Here is a 19379-nt window from a genome sequence, read left to right as displayed (position 1 = left end):
AGATGGAAAAATAACTATGAGTTTTAGCTTTTGCAAACTAAGAAAGTAAACACCTAAAATGGTTTACAGTAACATCAGACATTAAACTATTTCAGGTAGGAGTTTAAAAAATTGGTGGAATAACGTCAGATGTAATGGTGTTCTGGATGTAATCATGTGAGTTATATCAAACTATGCTCTGTAACATTTAAACTGGAATATGAATGGGATATTCTATAAGCAACTCATATAAACACCATAATCTAAATAATCTCTTATTTTGAATATGATCAATAGTCGGAATATTAGTGTCCATGTAAATGTAGTCATTGTTAAAATACTCCAGGTGCAGAATACACATGAATGCAGTATAACCAGTGACAAGGTCAGACATGAGTGAGAGGTTCAATCCTCTTTAGACGGATCAGTTCATTGAGAGTATTGAACTGTCTCTGTAAGTGAGGATGCACGTATTGATCAGGTTGATTGAGTGATTGATTCTTGAGCCGTCTATAATCCTCCCAAAGCTGGACACATTAATGTGTAAGTGACAGGTGTTTGTTAAGAAGCTGCAATAAATCCATTCATTTAGTCAATGTTATAATCCAGATGTTTCCTTCTCTTTGGTTAAATCAGACCAAATATAAAAGGTGAAAATTATCATTATGATTTATTACAACTTGAATTGAAGTGGTGTGATATTATTTCTCACACTGCACAGTCTGTTGTAAACACCCATCATAGACCCAATAACGATTCTTACTGGTGACTGAAAACAATGCATCCTGCATCCATTAAATAACTGTTGGGTCATATTTACACGCGAGATTACGTTTAACAAAACATTTCAGATTATTAAAGTTATTAATAATCTAAGTCTGTTTGAGTTACAGTTAGCTTTCATCCAGTTTCCTGTGTAAGTAAAGTTTCTCCTTGTGGTTTTCAGATTTTTTTGTTTCCCACCCGAACTCCAGGTTTTTCCACCATCAACCTGTCAGACATCGTTTTGGTTTTTAAAATATCTTCAATGCATCTACCTGCATTTGCATTCGGGTCCTTGAATCAATCACTAATACCACTCATCAGTTCAACGCAAACTTGAGATTACAGACAAGAGATTACAATTAAGATTACAACGACAGCCCAGCAGAGAAGGAGGTAGGGATAAGGTCCTTTAAAGACGTGACTGATCAATACATACCTAAAAGCAGGAGTTTAGCAAGCCACCGTGTGCTGACTCAATTTAGGGACAGAGTTGGGATCTTAAAATATATTTCTGATCAATAGAAACCACCTCATGAGTCCAGTGAGACAAACAACATTTCAACTCAACATCAGGAAAAACACAAACACACAATCTGATTAAAAAGCCAATCAGAGAGAGGCAAGAGGATTTTTTTTCCTCCAATGACAACACCGATCCATTTAAAATCTTCTTTAATCCGCATCCTAGTGTTGTTTTGTTACTCTTCACATGATTACAACTGGATTTTTCTCCTGTAAATACAACTTCAGATCCATAAATGTGGAAGATCTTGCATTGCAATGTGACCTTGTGGGTCAATAAAGCTCAGCAGGACAAGAAAGAGCTAAAATATCAAACCCCAGCAGGAGACCTTAAAATATTTGTATGGACTGAGAAAATAAAGGAAGCTGTCTAAATGTATTATTCTTAATTTATTTCTGGATAAATTATCAAATGATTCATTCAGTTATCCATGAGAATTTAAAGTTTTTCTCGTTGACTGTGGCTGGTTTGGGCTGAATCACAGATTCAACACTGCAACACTGTAGCAGAGATGTCACTTTCTGATAGCAGAGCACAGTTATGACCTCTGTGAGGGGGATACTGTGAATTGACTCACAACATTACTTTTGTACTTGTGCAAATTTGACTCTTCCTTTAAAAAAAAACAAAAACATCACCACGATCTCTGGAGGCAACCCTATCCCCTGGAATTATTTCAGAAATTACTAGATTGGTTTCACAGCAAGGATGTGCAGATAAATCACTATCTGTACGGTTTGACAATGTTTTGGGGAGTCCAGAGTTCACATCGTGAAATAAAGCAGTTTTATTAAAATGTTGCGGAGAGATCGTAGTAAAATTTTGATTAAACATGTCTAACGTCACGGAAATCTTTTTCTGTGTAAAACCGAGATCACAACCTTTTCTCTTACCTTAAACTTAAGTGATTTTCACTGGCAAGGAGTACACCACAACAGGTTAAAGGTTTTAATGGAAAGTGATGTATCGGATGCATGAGATGAATACATGTTGAGGGAAGTGATCAGAACATATCAAATGTGTTTGATACAGAGGTGTCGCAACAGGGCAGGCAAACAAGGCAATTACCTGGGGGCCCTGAGCTGAAACAGGTGATTATGTTCAACCACATCAAGGACAATTTTCTAAGAGCCACAGTAAATTCAAAGGATTGCAAAAACACTCAAAAATCAAAAATTGGTAAATAACTCACAGGGAAGACACATAAAGTAATGCTGCAGCGCTGCCATGGAAACGAACCAAATAAACAATATAAGCACAGAGGAAAGGTCAACACACAAACTAAATATGCCCACAAAAAAAAACACACAGGGGAAACTAATGAGGGCGGGGCATGCAATCAACAAGGAGCGGGAAAACAGACAAAGACAGGAAGTGAAGTGCTCAATGGTGAGTATGAAATAAAACAGGAAATGGCTAAATATGTACAGAACAGAGAAACCTAACTTAGCTTAAGGTGCACGCTAAGATAAATCCAAAAATCCAAATGTACAAAAAGTAAACAATGTACAAAAAGTAAACAAAGTCCAAATACAAAATGATCACTAGTCCATAACATAAACACAAGAGCGAACAAAGAATCACACATTCACAAAACAGTCTGTTTAATATCATCAACTTATTATGTTTCACACCGTTTTACATTCTGTATGTGTGTGTCAGTTAACACAAGACTTCCTTTGTGATTTACTTAATTTCGTGAATCTGCTTTATCTTAACATGCATAGTATGCTTCAGCTACAAGGTGTCACCATGGCAAGTCACTGGAGAAACTACAGGATTTCTCGTCTGTAGAAGATATGTCCCTGTGTGACTTTTAAATGCGTGTCGGGAAAAGCTATTTCTCTTTTATTCCAAGGACGTGACACTGTTGACATTTTCCAGAGCATCTGGAGAATGTCTGAACATGAGGTCACGCTGTCGGCTGCTTATCTGTGAGAACGAGACAATTTAATACCCGACTAAGGTCTCGATGATAGCAGATATAACCAGTGGCACTAAATAGTTTTTTTCTTTTGTAGTTTATATAATATCACCAACATTTAAATCAAAATGTACTTAAATATGAGGTCACATACAAATTACACATGATACTTTATTCAGTGCACTCTACTCATGAAGCATTTGAACTGCACCATCCACTCAGTTTGATTTAATGTATCATGATCATGGTGGAAATGTGCATGCTGTGTGTTCAGTCCTGCTGCTGACTCCCTCAATTAGCATGAGTGTGTACACACACACTCATTTAACCTGGTTAAGACATAATTGCAAATCATAATGGTGGACCTGAAAATCAGCAACAGCGTCTCTAAAGAGTCATTATTGCCTTGTATTGGCTACATCCTCTAACCAGCCCAGAGCAGCCATCACACTGCATACAGGTATTACACACCAATATCAGAGCAAGCTGTTCTGTCAAACCCCATATCAATCTTGGAGCCCATCTGATGACGAATTAGCCTGTGGGGGCACAGGCTAATATTTTGGGGCTCCTGGTTTTAGCAGTGGACATCCGGGCACTCGTTCTTCCGCTCGCTGACCACAGTTTACATTTTGAGTCGAATGTTTCTGCAGACAAAACACAAAACGTTTACCTTTTTTTTGTAGTTGTTTTATGTCAATATTTTGGCTCGATGCTCAAACTACAAAAAAGGAAACCAGACGTCTTCTGAAATGTTGTCCTTCGCCCAGGGATTCAGCACATTCACATATAAAATCTGTACATAGGGATTAATAACATACACACACTGCTGACACAGCTGACAGGAGTGACCTGGGGTTCAGTTTAATTGCCCAGTGGAGACTGGAGAAGCCAGGGTTTGAACTCTCTTCCTTCTGGTTAGTGGATGACCTGCTCTACATCCCGAGCCACAGCCAATATCATCTATTTTTGTCTGAATAAGGAGAAGAATCTGAAAAATAATTTTAGGCCTCCTTCACCTCCTGTACTGTAATGTCTGCCTTTTATATTGACTACATATAAATATATATATTGTATCCTCACTAAACTAAACTAGACTAAACTAAACTCAACAAAATAGTTTAGCTGGTCCTACATCTTCGTGGCTCCTATGTTGCTGCCTACATATTCTGGACGACAACATTATCTATAGCAGTTCTCAACATGTTCGAGTCATGACAGGAGGATACCAATACCTCATTTGATTTGTTTTAAAACAGCAAAAATCCATATTTGTTATAATGACAAAGTATCAAGTGAGAGTGGGAGAGGGGTCACATTGATGAAACGTCAGAATTATCATTAAAACCTGCAGATTCCCTCAGCTTTTCAGAGTTCTAGAGTTACTCTTGGCTCATTGTTTAGCTGTCAGACCGATAACATTCCCTCTCACCGCTCTCCTAGTGTTGTTTTGAATGTAAAACCCTCTGTACACACTATTGCTCGGCAACAAAACAAAAGATAAACCCTGTTACAGACTGGCTGCTGAATATTGTGGAGCATTCAGTTAATAAAGAGCCGGATATTTCCCCCTGGTGTTGGTAGAGACCAAAACCAGAGTTGAAAAAGAGTGAATATTGAATTTGTCAACATGACTGTGTGTGGCTTTGTTTTGAACAGATTTCCTTGGTAATGTCGACCACAAATTTAACAAGCTGCGGCCCAAAGCACTGAGACTGAATAGTAGGCAACACATGTACAAGTCAGTAACTTGTAACAAAACTCAGATGATACGAAATAGGAAAATAAAATTAAGCATATGGTTGTGAATTTCATCTTCAACAGACATCTGTACAGCATCATTACTTCTTGCTTCCTTATGTTCTCAAGAATTATGACCAGAAGGCGACTTTAAGGGGGATAAGGGGGGGATGCCATCCCCTTCCAAAACAAACCTACCAATTCTATCATCACCTCTCAGCAACCCCCGTCCCCTATGAAAGAGAGGGCTGCATGTGTACATAGAGAATTTGTGTTTGCAGGTGAAAATCCTATAATTAATGCTGCTATCCGGGATCCACAGTTTATTTTTTTTCAAGTTAGAATGTCTCTCTCCCACACAATCACATTGACCATCTGTCACAGTTGGGTGACAAACCCTATCCGGGTCGGTAGCCAGTGGTTGGTGGCCATCCATAATGATTTTACTGTCTTCGGCAGGCAGTCAGGAGTCAGCACAAGCTTAATAGAAACCTGCAAAAGCTTAAGAGAAGCTTCCACTGTATGTGTTTACACAGGAAGCATACAGTTCTCTCCTGTAGGGGGTCCCCCACACCAACACCCCCATTCGATCAGCTCCCAAAGTCCTCATCATTAGATACACTCCCGAGTAATATTCGCACCAAGTTTGATGGTGAGCATCTCCCCTTGTGAAAAATCAGCAATTCAGTTATGACAAATAATGACCATGTCTTTGGCTGGTTTGTTATATCAGAATTGGGAGAAAAGCCCCGGTGACATAAATGCCACACAGAAAATCTTGTCGAAAGGTTTGGTGTCCGAGTCACAGACCCGCCTTGTGTCCCTTGACTCACACAATGTTAAGAATGAAGAGTGGGAAGTTATGAAAGGAGATTTCACGGAGCAGAGAATGAGGAGTGCTGTTCCTGCTGTAGAGAGCCGAGGGCAGTCCGGCAGGTCAATGAGGCACCCTAGAGTCTAATTAAATTACTATATCTGCAGGAGTCAGAGGCATAGACAGAGGAGCCTGGGTCCGTGTCACATCTGAATGTCTGGCAGTCTTCTATTCTTCTGCAGAAGACACTACGTGCACTCACCTCCAGAGGAAAGTGAAAGTTTTCTTTTTGAACAGACTGGACTGAACAGAGCACACAGCCTCACAAAGCCACCAGCTTTTTTCATTTACTCCAACATTATGATGAGGAAATGTACTTAAATTAACCTTATGGGAAAACTCATATTGAATGCTTGTAGCGAGGGCTGTTTATGTGTGTGTGTGTGTGTGTGTGTGTGTGTGTGTGGGTGTGTGGGTGGGCGTGTGGGTGGGTGGGTGGGTGGGTGGGTGTGTGTGTGAGAGAGAGAGAATGTGCATGGATTGAACGAAGCAGCAGAGTGAGACAGTAAGCGAGATAATGGAAATTTGTCACTGCTTGATGGTGCTAATTTTTCCCAGGGGTCAATTAAAGTAAACAAAAAAAAAACACAATAGCAGTCTCCCGCGACAAGCTGCGTCTCCTCTTCCTTCTTTTCAGCATGTGAGTCTTGATTCCAGATGACTCATCCATTGACACATCTCAATAGACTCACTTCAGTCAAGCTTTCTGCACGACCAACCAAGGACGCTGAGAACGCTGCTGGTGACTCAGAGCACTGCATCATTTGAAAATAGATTTTTCATAACGACAGTAACGTGCAGTTGAAGAACACGTTTGCTTCTTCCAAAGTGCTGCTTATGTAAAAATAGGAGTATTGAGGATGTATTCTCAACTTAGTTCTTCAAAGTGCATCTGTGTGTGTGTGTGTATATATACACACATGTATGTTCTGGGTGTCTGGGGTATAGAAAGCATGTGAGCGACGACATCAGAGGATCTAGCTGGAGGCATTTCAAAGGTGTGTTCTGTTCCCTCGGGGGGAAGGAGGCGACAGCTAATTACTGCTGAGATTTCCCATTCTCCATCTCTTATTAGTCATTTCCTCATTACAGCCGCGCGTTAGGCATCCAGCCACTGGGAATAAAAACCAATGAGTCCTCTGTCTTTCCTGTTCGTACAGCACCTCCAGCAAGACCCCCAGCCCCACCAGTGCCGGGGAAGCCCAGCTGAGTTTAAAGGCACTAAAGTTAATCTGATTACATGGAGGTAATGAGCTGATTCCACAAAACAATAGCACCTTGTCCGAGGATGCGCGCCTGATGCTGTTGATTTTATTACCAGTGAACGTTAAGTGGTGGTGAGTGTTTTTTAATTGTGCCTATAAATCAGTCAGCCAGGCACAGGATGGGCAAAAGGGAAAGAGAGTGAGAGAAAGAGAGAGGGATGGGGGGGTGGGGGGGCTGTATTATACAAAGAGCTCACCTGCGGCTCACGGCCCTGCTGAACGTTCAGTGGCCTCGCGAAGGACGGCAGCCGCCACAATCAAAGCCCCTTCTTTTTTCATAGCAATGTGCAGATGGCCTCCTCTGTCCCTGAATCTGACCAAAAAAAAAAAGGTCTGTGTCTCCCCACAAGTAGGTGTCACCATGGAAACAACGGTTATTCAGTGCTCTCAACAATAGCTGCTAAATGAAAGGAGCTGTCTGATGGAATTAAAGAGTAGGCTCTCTCTATGCATTAGGTACTCACACAGCAGCAGCAGCCAAACCACACGGGCCAAAACGCGTGCACAGGCGCATAACCTACATTTCATCGAGCACATCAACGCCATTGTCTCATTTCTATTCTTTCCCTCCAGTACAGTGTGCAGCTAATCACTTAAAACAGTGAACAGGGATCAGAGGAAACTACTGTAGATGATGAAGAAGCAGTTATTAATTCAATTTTGTGAACCTTAATGTGACAAAATAAGGCTGAATTCAGTACAAACAACAAATAACAGAGACAGCTTCAGTTAAATGAAGAGATTTATTTACCTAACCGCAAGACAGAGAGGGTAAACTACAAGAACAGAGGTTTGTGCAAATGCAGGTTTGCATATTAGCATATCATACAATCCAAAGGAATGACTGCACAGCACAGCTTAACAGTAAAAGTAAGCATGCAATAAATCCCTTTATTCCCTTTGACAAAATCAAATATTTACTCATGATGCACGGTGCTGCTTAATTCTCGCCCGCACCGGCCCGCAGGTGCACCAGTTGCATGCCAGGGCCAGGGGCTGTAAACCTTGTTCTGATTAACAGTGGATAGGTGAGAGAGAGAGAGGGAGAAAGAGAGAGAGAGAGAGAGAGAGAGAGAGAGAGAGAGAGAGAGAGAGAGAAATTACATCATTATGAAACCTTTAACTTGTTAATTTGGTCTTACAATGGTGCAAGTATAGATAAGGGAAAATAAGCAGCTTGGTGGATTCGTCAGTTTTTTAAAAACCCACAGTGGAAGAAGACCACACGAGTCTCCAGTGTTTCCACTTATTGTTGTTCGCACCACAGCGGCACAAAATGACGAGTTCCCATTAAGACACAGAATATATTTTTTTAAATGATGACACCACAAGGCTGAGCACTTGGGTTCAGCTGTTTCTTGCACACAGGCACACAATGATATTCTTTGAACACCTTTAGCATTTTGTACATGGCTGATTGCTATGAAAAAGACGATAATCAAAAATAAGTTTCAGCGAAGGTCTTGATGGAGATTTGTTCGGAGCACGTCTGGCGAGGCGTTAGAGAACCATGCATCACTTTTTAACATTTATTACCACTAGACATTGAACATGTTTTGTAATTCAGGTAACCCCAGAAAGGCATGACAGATCGGTGCGCCCCATATTACATAGGTGTTTGAACCAAGAAAATGTCATTTTGGCAGATCAGTGTGTTTTTTTTTTTAGATAATAAAACAATTCTCAAAACTTAGTTCTTAGATAAAGGAATACAACTATGTAGTCTGTTGTGGAATTAAATTTCATAGAGTAAGAGGGTAATGAACCATCGAGCTGGTGCAGCTCATAACCAGAGGCAAAGTAGCAATAAGGTGACGGGGGACGAATCGTGAATTACCAAGGTGTGAATCACTGAAGAAGTGCCAGTCACTTTTAGATTTCAATATGTGCCGGTTTGCCCTCAAGGAACAGATTTGCTGGTTGATATCCGCACATTATTTAGTCAGAATGAGTGGCCACTAAAGCTTTATTGAAAAGCACAAAGCTGGTTTTAATGGCTTTCAGAAAAAGTTTTTTGTGATAATTATCTGAGAAACTTTTTGGTCACACTTCTTGTGTTGTAAATCTTATGAGAATGAGGAATCCTTAGAATGAGATAATAATAATATATGTTTTTTACAAGTGAATGTATGAAAATAAAAGGTTGTATTAAAATGTGTAAATACAAAAACAAATACGTCTCTGCACAGAAAAGACCAGTTTTCACACTAAATAGCCTATAATGTCAGATGTTATCTATCCCAGCAGGGTATTTCCTTGTTTTTGAATGTCCTCCTTGTAAACCAGTCACATGCACTTTAGAAGGGTCAATGTCCAAAGTTAGAAAGGCGGCACCTCTTCTTTATACTTCCTGTGATTAATTTCTGCAATATACTGTACAGTACATCTTTAAAATTGTCTGAACATAAGAAAAAAGTAACAACATACATAGTTGAGGTGCAGAATTTCATGAGCAGTAAGGAATTATAAGCCTGCGTCCAACGCATGGATCGCCACTGAAGGAAATAAAAGATTGTATTAAAATGACTGTATTAAAATGTGTAAATACAAAAACAATTATGTCTTTGCACAGAAAAGACCTGTTTTCACATTAAATAACCTATAATGTCAAATGCTATTTATCTTAACAGAGCTGAGGGGGTGGACCGGTTGTCCTCTAACCAGAAGGTCAGCAGTTCGATCCCAGTCTTCCCCATCTGCATGCCGAAGTATCCTTGGGCAAATATTGAACCCCGAATTGCCCCTCATAGAAAAAAGTGCTGCCCATAGATGCACAGTATGAATGTGTGTGTGAATGGCTGAATGGCAGTAAACTGTACCGTAAAGCGCTTTAAGTGGTCATCAAGACTAAAAAAGCTCTATATAAATACAGACCATTTACTAACAGTATTTCCTTGTTTTTTCCTCCTTGTAAACCAATCACATGGAGCCGAGCTTCAGCCCTGAGACCAAACTCCTTCCATTACTCGCAAATAAGGATGGAGTGTGACTCCGATTCAAGGCCTGTAAAATCAATAGGCCTCAGACAGAGAAAACCTCAATAACTGTGATGTTTTAAAAGAGCTGTGTTTCAGTGCATTCATGAGTGTAGTCAATAGTGAGTATCTGGGAACGGCTGCCGAAGCTCCAGGGGACAAATCAAGGTCAGATTAATATCTGTAGCTGAGAGGTGGATGGAAGTGTGAAGAGTAGATGTAAAGACTAACTCTCCTGATGCAGTCAATGGCAGTGACAGCTTGATCTCGGGCTGAGTGGATTAGTCATCGTTCAGCGTCACTCAGAGATGAATCACACCATTTAAGATAAATGCAAACACACTAAGCAAATATACAAAGTGTAGATTCGTTACCAGAACACACTGCACATAAAGAACAACTAAATAATGAACCACAATACATTGTGTTTATGTTGTATGTGGTGAAAGGAGTAGAGCATTTTTGTTTCCTGTTTAGCCCGATTACACACAAACTAGCAAACCAATTATCTCTAAACTTGGTAGAAGGGTGGAGCATGGGACCCCATTAAGTAGATTCGATAAAGAGGGCGGATCAAGGATTCTTTTTTTTTCACTTCCTTTAACATTGAGCTTTTGCCATTTTTGTGAATTTCTCAAGAAATATTGGACAGATCTTAATAAAAAAACAAACAAACCAAAAAACAGACATGTGTATAATGCTAATATATATGAACAGATTTCGAGTGGATCCAGGTAATGGTCTGGATGTATCTGATCTCAATACACGTATATATATGCAATATGGCGATAAAGTGGCCAATCAGCCTTGGCAGAGGTATTTGCTCAACAAGTGCCCTTCTAGTTTGTACGTGCAGTGAAAAATGTGTGCTTTGGGGGGTGGGTCCTTTCGTAAGTGATAAAATGGTTTAAATGCCAGAAGGGTGGCTTTTGAAAACACAGAACACATTTCATCCATCCAACTCTTTTGTCTTTCGTGAAGATGTAATTGCATGTGACTTGAACACATCAAATCTTCTTTCGTAATCATAATAATTAGATGCTAGTTTTTCATGCAGGTATTTAGAATAAAAACTGAATCTTAGACTGCAAATGGATTTTCTGGTTTCAGAGAGCTTCTGTTTCTCATTAACAGAGGCCACATTCTGACCCGTTACAGGCTACAGTCTGAACACTGTGGAGACAATCTGACGAGGTAAGTAGGAGTGAAGGTTATAGCTTTTAAATATGAGGAGCATTTTAAAGCGTAATAGAACAGCAGAAAAAAACACATGCAGACCTTCCAGTAAACAACGATCCTTCAGGCTCGCGTTAAAATAATAGATTCACAGAACAGTTTGTTCTGAAGATGCACATTTGCAGCGACGAGCAAATATTTTATACTTTCTTATGGAAATTAACCTTTAAAAAATGTGGAAAAAATGGTCTTTACTCTTCTAATGTAAATGCAACCACTATAGATCATGTGTTAAAGCTCTTACTGTGGTGGGTTTTGTGCTTTCATATGATTGAATTTGTATGCTCGCCAGTCACATTTCTGAGTATGAGTTATATTAAATATACGAAGTTGTGTACAAAGCAGTAGAAATGGCAGAAAATAATGAAATATACAGCAGAATGCTACGTGCAAGATGACTGGCTTAGGGATGACGACAATAATGGACAAAGGGTGCTTGATTTTCACGACTTTCATCATATCCACTAGACAAAGGACCAGAAATAGTGTTTGATCACTCATCTTCTTTTCTCAGCTAACCTCAGTGAAAAGAGCTGCTTGCAACCTTTTGTCACTGCACAGCGACCCAAAGACATCTTCCACTTCATCCTGCACGCTGATGACCTGACTGTGTCCTCTGTCTGCCTGTCACTTGTTAGACGTACCTAAAAAGCGTATGAAGAATGCGAGCTGAAGCAAATCTCACACATTGTTAACGTAATTATGTCGCGCACAGTGTCACAGATGCACAAGACAAACAGGTCTGAGGGGGTGGACGCATCAGAACTGAGTCATATTACCATTGTTCCATAGCTGCTGTTTTCTCACCTGAATACATTCGGGGAAATCAATTCATTTTTGAATTTGCATTCACTCTGCTCCAGTGTCAAATGGTGACATGCTGAAATTTGAAATTGTGATCTTTGCATGTCTGGAAATAGTGTCTGTATTCCAAAATAACCCCAATTCTACAGCCAGATGCACTTTAGAAGGTCGATGTCCAAAGTTAGAAAGGCAACACTTCTTCTTTATACCTCCTGTGATTCACTTCTACAATATACTGTACAGTACATCTTTAAAATTGTCTGAAGAGAAGAAAAAGTAACATAATACACATAGTTGAGGTGCAGAATTTCATGAGCAGTAAGGAATAATAAGCCTGCATCCAACGTATGGATCGGCACTGAGGGATTGGCTTGCATGCATAAAAACTAGGGGAAAAGCAAATCATAATTAAGGATTCATGATCCTGAAACAGCTTGGATGGTCAGTATGCACGGCAAGGGAGAAGTGCAGGATCCACACCGAGCAGAGAAACATAACCCACAGTCGCTGACGCACTGTTCTTGTATAAACACTTTGTTAGGAGTGAAAAGTGAAATAAATGAGCAACAACACATCTAGAAAGATTTTTCTCTTCACTTCTCGTCCAAAGTAGCGAGGCACGTGCCCTCTCTCTCCCTCTTCGTTTGCCAGACTGGAGCTATGGTCAAAGCTGGGTCCCATGGAACAGGGGGCGTAGTTATTCTGTCGGGGTGGTGGCGACCGAGCTGAGGATTGGCGTGGGTGTGTCCCTTATCGGGCACATGGGGGAGATGGCCTTATGGCTGTAGTACTCCACGACTTGCTTGGGAACCTCTGCCAGAACACATTTGGCAAGGGCTGCGGGAGAAGCCTGCAACGGAGACAGAACTGTTAAATGTTGTTTGCAATCTGCGAGCTGACACACAACAGTCTCCAGTGAAGGGGACTACAGTTTTAGGACAAATGAACAGAGGTATGTCCTGTTCTGTCTGTGACTCTAGAAAAGTCTTCTAAATTGATCCTAAGAGTTTGGTAAAAATGTGTCTTGCAGTGTTTGAATTTCAGCATTTTGTATTTTTTGATCGTTATACTGATGAGCACTATGTAGAAAACAACATATTAAAGCCATACAGAGACAAACAACCCTTCACATGAACATCTACAGCCGATTAAACGTTAGAGTCTCCAGTTATCCTAATCCCATGTCTTTGGGCTGTGGGAGGAAGCTGGTGCACACACAGAAAGCCCATATAGAAAAAGAGACCATACAGGGAGAACATGCAAACTGTCTGTGACATAAACTGTGTAATAAACACGAAGGACATACTTTAAACAGTAAATGTGGACAAATCATTTTGTTGAAAAGAAGAGGACAGTAATACATTTATTGAATAATTATTTAAATTGTATGTAAATTTAAATTCTTTTAAATGGTATTTTCCACAAACTGGATGGAGCAGATTCTGTCATTATCTGCAGCTTGACTGGAGGAGTGACCATCATTGTTCTAGAATGTTTTCCCTCATGTGGTGTTTTATTATGCATGTGCAGAGAATTGGCTCAAAATCTTCCACTGATGTTCAGCTGGTTTGAAATTGGGTGACTGTGAAGTCCACAGCATATATTTCACAAATTCAAATTCATCCTCATCATCCCATCTCTTCATGTGCTGAATTACAGCAGCTGCATTTGTTGGCTTTACCCAGTATCATTGGTTATTATGATAAATATATGCAGCAACACAAACATTTAGTAAAAAAAGTTTTTGTTTGGGATGTGAGACATCTCGTCCAGAACAGACTGATTGTGAAGCTGAAGTGTCACTGATTGCATGAAGCCACAATTCATTACTGTTTTTAAATAACAAGGGCGGGGGACATTATCAAAAATCTGACCGTTTTGAAGTCTCTGAAGGGCACAAACTGCACAATGTCCCGGAGGACAGGCTCTCCCTTTGGTGAGCGTAGGACTCCATCATCGCCATCCAAAATCTGCATGTCTGTGAAGTCTGCGTTGCCCACACCGACAATGATTATGGAGAGAGGCTGGTAGGAGGCTCGCACAATGGCTTCACGCGTGTCGGCCATGTCTGTCACCACACCGTCCGTGAGGATGAGCAGGATGTGGTATCGCTGGAAGGAGATAAGAGCTTTCAGTGTGAATGAATCCACGGTTACATTAACCCATTTTAACACCAACGTGCGGTTATAGGCAAGGTCCTCTGTGTGTGTGTGTGTGTGTGTGTGTGTGTGTGTGTGTGTGTGTGTGTGTGTGTGTGTGTGCGTGTGCGTGTGTGTGTGTGTTCTGGGGACAGAAGCAGGCATTTCATCATCCATTGAGTGGTAAAGATTAGGAACATATTAAAAAGAGAACTTCAGAAACAAAGGACAGAGCAACTACACCTCAGACAGAACGGTGTGCATGCATGTGCATATATGCAAAATGAATTATAATGTGAGTAGGTTACAAGGATATTAACGTGGCATTTTCGATTGGTCCCATGTGTGGTGATTAGTTTGCCGGAATACTGAGCGTTTCACTAAATGTCTTATAAGTGTGTTTTTAATGTCTAATGTGGCTCCTGATAGCCTTATTGTTTTCTGCAGCTCATTTAATCATTTAAGGGGGAAATGAGTAAATAATTGCAAGTGGGTCGGTGCAATTACAGTAGTGTGATAGTGTGGAACAAAATGTCCGTGTGCCCAGTGGGTCATTTACAATAGTAAAAAGATAAAGACTTTTCACTCCCAAAGGGATGTTCAGGAAACAATTTAAAAACACTGACTATATCAGATGTTGTCTTTAAATCAAATTTTAGCTGCAGTTCAAGGGATAATTTTCAAGGTTCGCTGCACACCAGAGGAATTGTCTGTCTGATTTCGCTTCCAATTCAGTCCTAATGATCAAGGGGCTGCTACCGATTTACCATCTGGGCAAATTTCCCTGTAGTGAGATTTCATTAGCGAGGCTTGGGTGGAAAAGGCAGATTTTAATGTTGACCTGTAATAAAATGTTGATGGACTGCTGACACTTCACTTTTGGTGTCTTATAAACCCATGAAGCACGTCAGAGTGCACGACAAGAAAATAAATAAACAGTGAAATCAAATCAATTGTCTAAGAAGACTGATACTGCTGACTCATGTAGAATGAAAGGAAAACCGATTGCGTGAGTGAGCAGAAACCAGCAACCCAGAGCCAATGAGAGCGAGCTGACAGGGAAGCGTCCCCAACTAGATGATGCGAACTTGTGTTGAGAACTGAGTCATGGCTGCCGACAGCATAAATAAGACTTTTTACTTTTCGGTAAAAAAAAGAAAACATTAGGGCTTGTTTAACGTGTCCTCGATTGTGGACACAAACAAGCGCGACCAGCTGACGACGCCGGCAGTCCGCCTCCATGTTTGTTTCTATTCTGAGGTCACGTTTGATCACGTGAGTTTCTGTGAGTTCCCGAGTCTCTGTAATCACCACTCGGGAGTTAATAGTTAATAGTGTGTGTGGTTTCACGATCAAAAGATTAAAAATACTTAACATCTGTCGTTGTGTCTGTCGACCACATTTTTAAAATCAGGTACAATTTCAAAATGCTTTAGTTTGCAGCACCCAAGACTCAAAAATACGTCAATGTTATAAAAATATGTCCTGAACATACACCACCAATATGTAATATAAAGAATACTAATTGATTATATAATGGGAGTCTCCTTTTTTCTTCTGTGCCATAAGGCATCATCACTATAAACAGTGAGGTGAGCCAGAGGCCACTCACTTGGGATTCTCAGCAGGAGGCACATCTACAAAGCCTGTATTACATCCACAGATTTCTAATGGAGTATGAAGGGACACTCACAGAGGCATCTTTAATGTTGCCGTCCCCTGCTGCCAGCTTGGCTATCCTGTTAATGATGGGAGAGACATTGGTTGGGCCGTACAACTGGATCTTGGGGAGACAGTTCTGGTAGGCTTCAACCACCCCCTGGATCTCTGTTATGGGGGGGGAAAGGAGACGTCAATACGAGTATATACACTTGTCCGCAATCAAGGCTCTATAAGGTACAGTCAACCATTCACAGCAGTGTAAAAAAGAATCTGTAGTGGTGAGAATATGTTTTCTGCCTCACACAGTTAAAGTTAAATCCTCTGAAAGGTGGAAACATTTTAACAAACACAGGAATTCTCACAGAAACTGTTACGGTGAGCTTTTTTTCTTCTGTACTGTTGGATCTGTTCTGTATTCATTTCTGTGAGCTGCTGAGCAATATCAATATTTTAGCAGCTGTGTGGTCAGATTACAGATGTTAATTCTTGTATCATCAGCAGTGCACTTCTCACTGAGCCCGTCCTTACCTTCACATTCATCATCCTCGGGGTTGAAATTAATGGCAAAGTCATGCGACACCTGTGGATGAAGAAGAAAATTGTGAATCACCTCTGAGACGGCAGCGCTTGTTTTTCCGTAATATCCATATTGTACCAGATGTTTGTGCTGCTGCTCACATTTTAACCAACACCAAACTGTAGGGCCCATGTTTCTCCAATGTGCGCCTCCCTCCACTGCCAATTCAATTTAGGATTGGTTTAATACATGTTAACCTCAACACTGAGTCTTGCCCCCAGTTATATTATGGCGATAATAACTCCCTATGCTCCGAGCTGTCATCTCAGATCTCCCAACCAACACTTAGCGGCAACCATCAGGGCCCAGAAGCTCTGGAGATTAGATTTGCCAGCTTGGTATCTGTTTTTATCGTGTTGTTTCATTCCCCTATATTATGTAATGCTCTTTGTAATCTTGTTTAAATAAGAACTACACAAATAAAGTTATATTCTTATCATCATCTTCATAATTATTTATATCATCATTATTTTTTGGAGTATTCTATACATTCCTCCTGGAGGTTGTGCAGGTCTGATCTGGAGCCACTGGAAAAGCTTGTTTAGGTTATTGAGGCCAAACGAGCTTCGACCAATTATCAAATCTGAGGCTTCACGTCTACTTCTCCCAGCAGCACAGTGAATATTTAATGGACGTGTTCAATAAAGACAAAGGATAACGGTTTGTGTGTGTGTTAGGCACATGGTGTTTGTCTGTAATTGTGGCCCAGATGCAGATCAGATCACATGTCATGACCAATAAATGCAGAAAACTGGGTCGTTCCAAAAGGTGGCTGATATATTAGTCATGCATGTAAATTAATAAACGCAGGAAAATGATGTGCGAATAATATGTTCAGAGGGAAACAATTATTCAGGAGCCAGCAAAGTTGTGTTAGCTGTAGGTTATTATAGCTTAATTGGATATAAATCCAAATCCAATAGATTTCAAACCACTAAATAACTGTAAATCACTTTTATTTTACAGTGAGACTCGGTTAAGTACTAATAAGAGTTTACTACATTCCAAATGGTCGGCTTATATCCTGAATCATCTCACTGCACACTAATGAGCATGTAGCGTGGACTATATGCTTAAATTCTGGTTTCTGAAAAGAGATTTCAACCCAGCTCCATTTATCTGCCGTATTATTTCTGTCCAAATGTCAGATTTACTTTGTTTATCTCAAAGCTGGCAAAAAACGAAATCCCCCTCTCGATGCCTCCTCTCACATGCAACTGTTTTTTTTGTTTTTTTCACAAGCACCAACTGTCAGCCAGATCAGTGACAACTGACTCCTCTCCAGCTGGCTACTTTCTTAAAGTCATTTATGTCTTAAATGTGATTAACAGCCTGAATCCACTCAGTGCACAAATAGATATGAGGAGCTCTAGAGAATTCCATCAAGCAGACCACAGTTTTTTCTTTTTGCACTGAGCCTCTGCAGCAGAGGGGATCTTGTTTTTTCATTTAACAGGTCTGTTCACATGGAATAGCAGAACACACACACACTGGTGTAATAACATGAGTAATGGCTGGGTTCCAGGGGCAGGCTTGTTCACTAGTTTACAGAGACTCTTACCTGGAGCACAGTATTGTTAAACATCAGGAACATCATTAGCCACACGAGTACCTTTTATATCATGCAATTTTTAAGTTTCATCTCTTAGCTTTGCCAAAATAAAACTCTCAAAAAAGGTACTGAAAACAAATTGCCTCAGGGTGTTTTCTCAACTGAAAGTCTGAACCAAGGTTCATGTTTTTGTTACTAGTTTACATTTGATCTGGTTAGTTGTAATTTATGGAGCAAACTAAAGACTTTTCTATGACACACATACGTCTTGTTGTCATCAACTTCTAAGCTGCGTCTACCTATACTTGACATGAATCGGTTGTAGAGGGGCGTGCGTCTGTCTTCTCAATTCAACGGGTGGTAATGTTTCCATGTGAATTAGTAAAATCAATGAGCTGGTTCATTCAATTAATTTTGTCGCCAGTGCAATATCCCTATAGTTTTACTGTCAGTATCACCAACATCAGACACAGTACTCAATACTAGATAGAATGCACCACATGAACATCCTTGACGTAAAAACATTATATCATCTGAGGTGAAGATTTTAACCAATCCTGCGAGCCGCTTCCATGTTTTCTCAACTTCCTGCAGTTGATCCAAAAGTGCAAACTTTCCCAAAAAGGTTTTTCACACCACAAATGATCCGACCCATAATTCAGTTTGATCCTGACTAAGACCAACTCTTTTGATCTGACTTAATCTGTCAGTTGGTCTGGACCATGGACGACAAACCTGAAAAGATCCGGATCAAAACAAGGTGTACAAGCATCGTCAGTCATCATCTGTCTATGAGGAAAGGGTCCCACATGGACAAAAAACATTTCTGCCAGAGTTTGATTGACAGCAACAAACAAACTAAACGTGGGTAAACACACCAGTAATGCACCAAACAAGTTCTGTGTGAGAGCTTCCTCCAACTCCCTTAGAATGTAAAACTAATTTTCTGGGAACTTTAAATTCACTGAACACAATAAGCCACATTCACTGCAATAAACTATGAGGCTTCCCATGAATTCACTTTTTAATTCAAACTCACTCACTATGTGATGCATCCTTGGCTTGCAAACTCACATACTGGATCTTTTTCTTATTTTCTTTTCACAGTTTATATACATTCTATATTGTACAGGACTAGAGTGCACGACAACACCGAGGTCCATCAAAGTTCCACACAGGTGTAACCGGAGTTTATAGATGCAAATCATAGTCTAATGACTTAACAGTTATTAACATTCACCCACACCAGCAACCACAATGTGGCAACAGCATGCAATAAAATAATTCTGACTCCTGCAGGCAGTCACTGTCATGGTAAATTAAAAAAATAATAGTTTGTATTTACTGAGCTGCAAATCTTTGCAT

The 19379-nt window shown here is 40.3% G+C and overlaps 1 protein-coding gene across 1 annotated transcript in view; it reads right to left on the bottom strand.

Moving 5' to 3' along the window:
• Window positions 1-7821: 7821 nt before the first annotated feature.
• The window catches only part of cpne7 (copine VII), a 36164-nt gene continuing 24606 nt past the window's right edge, over window positions 7822-19379 (bottom strand). The window contains exons 13-16 of the mRNA XM_035159386.2: window positions 16414-16465; window positions 15917-16050; window positions 13960-14196; window positions 7822-12935 (exon numbers count right to left, since the gene is read on the bottom strand). Coding sequence (XP_035015277.1) covers window positions 12783-12935; window positions 13960-14196; window positions 15917-16050; window positions 16414-16465 — 576 coding nt within the window. The 3' untranslated portion in view covers window positions 7822-12782. The remainder of the gene's footprint in view (window positions 12936-13959; window positions 14197-15916; window positions 16051-16413; window positions 16466-19379) is intronic.

The sequence above is a fragment of the Hippoglossus stenolepis genome, chromosome 1 (genome assembly GCF_022539355.2).
Source record: "Hippoglossus stenolepis isolate QCI-W04-F060 chromosome 1, HSTE1.2, whole genome shotgun sequence".
In the NCBI taxonomy this organism is placed as follows: domain Eukaryota; kingdom Metazoa; phylum Chordata; class Actinopteri; order Pleuronectiformes; family Pleuronectidae; genus Hippoglossus; species Hippoglossus stenolepis.
The sequence above is the reverse complement of the archived record's forward strand: the minus strand, read 5'-3'. Positions and strand labels throughout refer to the sequence as shown.